The sequence below is a fragment of the Helianthus annuus genome, chromosome 11 (assembly GCF_002127325.2).
Source record: "Helianthus annuus cultivar XRQ/B chromosome 11, HanXRQr2.0-SUNRISE, whole genome shotgun sequence".
In the NCBI taxonomy this organism is placed as follows: domain Eukaryota; kingdom Viridiplantae; phylum Streptophyta; class Magnoliopsida; order Asterales; family Asteraceae; genus Helianthus; species Helianthus annuus.
The window spans coordinates 73,262,377-73,268,543 of record NC_035443.2 but is presented as its reverse complement, the minus strand read 5'-3'; the positions used below and the strand labels follow the sequence as shown (position 1 = coordinate 73,268,543).

The following is a 6,167-nucleotide window of genomic DNA, read 5'->3' as shown; positions in this document are numbered from 1 at the left end:
ACACACAGGAGAACTGTCCAGATTTCATATATAACGGTCCTCACCGCTTCGGGTAGTCCTATACTAAATTGGACTCTTTCACATAAACCTACTGCAATTCACGATGATGCTAACCATGCGCGAAGATTAAGGGGGCGTTTGGTTCACAGGAATTCAATAGAATTTAAGAGAATTGGAATTTGAATTCCATCTCTTAAGATGTTTGGTTCACAGAATTTGATGGAATTGGAATCCCAATTCCAATCTTCATGTGTTTGGTTGACAATGGAATTAGAATTAGAATTAGAATTGGAATTGGAATTAGGCATGAATTCGTTCAAATTCCTTTAACTAAAGGAATTCAAAATCCTTCCTATATGAGAAGAAATTAAACTAAATTCATTGTAATCTTCGACCGTTTCGACCCATACCGTTTCGACGAGAACAATTTCGACTCGTACCGTTTCGACGCGAACGGTTTCAACCCGTAACGTTTCGACGCCAACAGTTTCGAGCCATACCGTTTCGAATCGAACCGTTTCGACACGAACCATTTCAACCCGTACCATTTCGACGCGAACCGTTTCGATGCAAACCGTTTCGACGCGTACCGTTTCGACGCGTACCGTTTCGACGCGTACCGTTTCGACCCGTACCGTTTCGAATCGAACCGCTTCGACCCGAACCGTTTCGACACGTACCGTTTCGACACGAATCGTTTCGACACGTTCCGTTTCGACCCGAACTGGTGGTTGTGGGTGCCGGGGTGATGGATTCCAATTCATTTGACAACCAAACACAACAAAATGGAATTAAGATTCCAATTCCAACAATTTCCAATTCCAATTGAAATGTTTAAATTCTAAATCCAATTCCTTCAGATTCTAATTCCTATACAAATTCCAATTTCAATTCCAAATCATTCCGCGAACGAAACGGCCCCCTAAAGATTGGGCTAGACTTAACAACTGATCTTGTACAGTTTATAGAAAGAATACATGTATACCAAGTATTTTGATGAAATGTATATGTGTTTTTACTTCATAGTTTATACATCATCATGGATTATATTATTCAACTAATTGACAAATGCCAAATGGTTTCCAAGTAAAAAACCCAACTATTGGGAGAAGTATAACAAATGAAAATAAAGAGAACATGAACACATCCTCCCCACTTTTTAGGATCAAACAAGATAAGGGGGGTCAGAGCACAACCCGCTCAGCCTTCGGGTAGCCACCACCCAACCAGCAACACCGGCCCAGGTCTCTCAGGTAGAGGTGGTCGGGTTCTATTAGCGGAAGGAAAAGGATAGCATGTAGCCGTTCAACAACTCTTTTGAGGGGCAACGATCCGATTTTTTTTTAAAATAGTTCCCTATTTAATATTTAACCACCACTCTTTTGTGGGGTTATTGAAGTTTTGCAAGTTTGTTGGTGATGAAGATGTGGCGTTTTTGAAGTTTTACAGGTTTAATGGTGAAAGAAGATGAAGATTGATATTTTCTACTGAAAAAAAAAGGATTCCACCTATAACATAAATTTTGTTTTTATTTTTTTAAATATTCTTTATATACTTCAAATGTTTTATATTTTTACAAAACAAGAAGCTTAAATTATTTTTTAAAAACAAAAAAGAAAAGAAGGTTTTAAGGTAATGGTGCCACTAAATTTGGTACTTTAGGGTAGTGGATGGAGTGAGTGATATGGCATTGCAGGATTAGAGGGGGGGCTTGTGTTTTAAGAAAAATGTTATATTGCTATACCAAATACTGCAACATTAGCCTTCACTCACCATATAGGATTAAGTATTGCGGTAGAAAGTACAAAACCGATATTGCAAACGAAGTTAAAACTCAAGAGCTGTGCAGAATCTAATTCAACCACAAGAAATAATCAAATAAAGTAAATAATGATTGAAGCGCACAAAAGAATGTCATAAGAAACTAACAATTTGACTACATAAGAGTCGAGTAATGCCTTGCAAACAATTTGCAGGATTTTGAAGTTCAATTATAGTGTAATTCAGACACAAAGAAATCCCTTGATCGATATTGGTCTTATAGTACTGCCAGAAGCATTTAGGATGCAAATTCGGTCTAAGGGCACATAACAGTTATGACTGGAAAATTAAAGTGCGGAAGTACATACCTCAAGATTCAGTTGGAGCAATAGCCATGTCATGGGTAGTTTCCATCCATGCCTTGTTTGAAGTATGGCCCACAACATAACTGTGAGTCCAACTTGATGCTATAACAAGATTGTTCTCAGCAGAAGTGGTCAAATGAGAATAATTCAGATCTACAAGTGTTACCATAGAATTGGTCAAATGGGAAATATATCTAAAGATACACACTTAAGTTCATAGTGCAAAGCGTCACAAGATAATACGCAGGATGTTCAAAAAAGAAATTAATGTATTTTGAAATGAGTTTATTATATTATATTATTATTATTATTATTATTCATACATCTATCCAAAATAGGTTTCTTATCAAGCATTGATACTCCAGTCTCCAGTAATAATGGCTAATCTAAGTTGTTAACCAGGTCATAAGTATATTCAACACAATTATACATTTGATATTTCACAGTGGCATTAATCTACAACAAGAGAGCATATTTTCCATGAACACGCTCCTGTATCTTGAAGGTGTCTAGACAGGTGTTTTATAAGTGATTATATCCACAACGACAATCGCAATAATAACATCGATGATAGTAATAACAATAAATATAATAAAAAGTAGTGAAATGAAAGAATGCTGAAAGTGAAAATTCTTGATTCGAACCTTTGATATTACTTATATGATGACACTCCTGTCAGAATGCCTTGTTTCCGTGCTTCACTGCCGTCTTTTCATTTACATATCATCTGAGTGGCTGTCATAGTAATCAATAATAACTAGAAAAACCAAGTATTCTAAACAAAAACTTGTTCATCATACCATTTTGAGAGTATGCACGACCCCCTAAACCTGTTTTAGATCCCCCCCTGGTTACAGACAGCAACCGATAAACTAAACTACACATGTGAATAGGGCTGTAAACGAACCGAACGAACACGAATAATGCCATGTTCATGTTCGTTCGTTAAGGAAATTAACATGTTCGCGAACTGTTCACGAACGCATACCGAACATAAGTTTATGTTCATGTTCGTTCATTAAGGAAATTCAGTTGTTCACGAACAGTTCGTGAACACTGGTCTCGAACACAAACGAATGCAAGCGAACACAAACGAAATCAAGCAAATAAAAAAGAACGCAAACGAACATTTAACTTGAAAAAAAAAATATTGTTATCCTTTGATCAAATACAATCATTTGATCAAATAATAAATTAAAACACAAGAAGTCTAATATACCATCAAACGATGAATCAAATTTAACTAGCTTAAACATAATTATCCCCAAAAATGTCTTAGTATGTCCAAATTCTAGCTAACTTAGAATAAATAATAGGGTTTCAAGTTTTCAATATGTTTAGATAAAATGTTTATTATTTATTATTTTTTAATATAATTAAACGAACACGGACGAACGTAACCGAACATATTACCGAACGTTCACGAACGCAGTCGAACGAACGAGACATATGTTCGTGTTCGTTCGCTAAGCTAACCGAACGAAATTTTTTGTTCTTGTTCATTCGTTAAGCTAATCGAACGAACATAAACGAACTTCCCGCCGAACGGTTCACGAACTGTTCGTTGAACGTTCGATTCGTTTACAGCCCTACATGTGATGTGAACGGTTTCACAATGACTTTTAACAAATGATAGTTTCTTAAAATGAATAAGGTTATGAGAATGGCTATCTAACAAGATAATACATAAACGTTAAGTCATTTGGATAAAAGAAAAGAGTGAAAAGAACAAATTTTAAGACCTCAAGTTGAATATGGTCAAAATTCTCAAGTAAGTCTCCATCAAAAATCTTATTAAGATGGTACAACAAATTCACCTAACATGCTAAGACTATCTCTTCTCGTGGATATTTATCCATCATCAACGAATCTCTGATTAACTGTTTTGAAAACTGTACAAAGAACACTGATTTTTCTAGAACAATGTCAACTCTTTTTCAAGAACGATTCCATGATTCTCAACTGTTTTGCAGAAAACGAAGGTACCCTTTTATGCAACAAAGATATAATAAACCTAGCTTTATCAATCTTCCCAGTAGTATGCAGCCCTTGAAGTAGTTGATAAATACTATCGACACTCGGAAACCAATTCTTTTCCATACTGTTCTTGCACATCGTATACGCCATGTCAAACTCACCACCTTTACATAAATAATGCATCATTGTTTGGTAAATTCTAGCATTGGGCTTGTAACCCTCATCATGTAAAGCAGAATAAACCCTTTTAGCCATATCAATGTAACCCGCTCTGCAAAACCCTTTTATCACCAAGTTAAACGTAACCTCGTCAGGCGTAATTCCTAGATAACGCATCATACCCATTAAACTATTAGCCTGCCATGCCCGTCCTTTAGACACCAAGAACTGAACCCTGGCATTAAAAGTTGCGAGATTCGGTAAACAACCTCTCATCACCATAAGATTCCAAATACCATTCCCGATTTCCGCTCGATTCAACTTATAAAAAGCAGATATCAAGGTCGTATACGTGATCACATCAGGCGTGATCCCCGATTTTTCCATCTCTCCCATCAAAACATACGCTTTATCCACCATACCCATTCGACAAAACGCATCTATCACAATATTCAACGACACCACATCCAACTTAACATCAAACTGACACCGAACATCGCCAAAAAACGACTCGAAAGCTTCCAAATCCCCCGTCTGCGCCAAAACCTTAAGAACAGCATTTAACGATTTAACCGTGCGGTTACACCCATACAAATGCATATCCTTAAACGTATTAACCGCATGTTTAACCATTCCAGCTCTCCCATACAACATAATAATCCTCATCACAAACCCTTCGCGGCGACCCTGCCTCAGACTCTTTTGCTGCTCAAGCAATTCCTCAATGTAATCAAAGCGGCCCGCCCCAGCCAGCCTGGAAACGGTGTCCTCAAAGGCGTATTGGTTTTCGATTACAAGGCGATTATGAGCATTTTCTTTGAACAAATGAAATAACTTTTTAGGGTTTCTTTCTGCCTTAAGCTTAATTAAAGCAGGCTCCTCTAGAATTAGGGGTTTTTTGATATCGTTTGCGGTCAAAGTAATGTTATTAGAGGATGTAATGGAAGCTGAAATGGTGGTGTAGGTTCTTAATCTGCGCCCAAGGCGCAAAGATAACATATTTTCGAATCTCAGATGGGAATCATAATAATTTGATCGAATTCAATCAAACCCTAGATGAGAGGAACAGATTGATTGAAGGTTTAGAGGTACCTGAGTGAGTGTATTGCCGATTGAATGATATGAAGATGATAATGGATAATTTGCATTATGAATTATTGTGGTGGCGATGGCGGTGGTGGAGGGTTTAACGTTGCTGGATTTAGTGGTGGTTAAGGGTTTTACGTTGTTGTGGGTGGTGAAGCACTTGTTTTGTGATTTGATTCATAACAAAATCATTTTTAGGTTACTCCACTGCTGGCCCATTTGGTTGTTTAGGTTTTCAACCCAAATAATGAATAGAGGGTGTGGATTTCTGTCTACTATGTATAAGTTCGGGTAAGTTTCGATCTATGCGGTTAATATCGGTGATATATCAGTTATGTCGGTCATATCCGTCCCCCTAGTAAAATATCAATGTCAAATATCGGTCAGAATATCGGTACCGATAATATCGGCGATATTGACAGATATATTACGATATAACTGATATATCACCGATATTTGACCGATATGACTGATATATCACTAAATTATTAGTGTTAAATAGCTATATATATATATATATATATATATATAGTATATATAGGGTTGAGTTCTTTTCAGAACTCTAAATAACTACAGAACTTTCAGAACTTCTAATAAACAATCATTTTATATATAAGTTTTTGTATTTAGGATCTTTTTATCATCTATTATATGTATTTCTTTGATTACATACATGTTAAAAGTAGTTTACATATGTTTAATTGCCAAAATTATATATATGTGTCATAACTAATTACATATATGTAAAAAAACTAGTTTACATATGTGTAATTATAAAATTACATATAAAAAATGATAAAATTACTCTTAATATGTATG

At 35.9% G+C, this 6,167-nt stretch overlaps 1 protein-coding gene across 1 annotated transcript; it reads right to left on the bottom strand.

Annotated features, from left to right (window-relative positions):
- Positions 1–3,809: 3,809 nt before the first annotated feature.
- On the bottom strand, positions 3,810–5,582 carry LOC110890453 (pentatricopeptide repeat-containing protein At1g80150, mitochondrial). Its single transcript, XM_022138061.2, has one exon. It carries the CDS (start codon positions 5,259–5,261, stop codon positions 4,053–4,055), a length of 1,209 nt encoding a protein of 402 aa, XP_021993753.1. The 5' UTR covers positions 5,262–5,582; the 3' UTR covers positions 3,810–4,052.
- Positions 5,583–6,167: the final 585 nt, after the last annotated feature.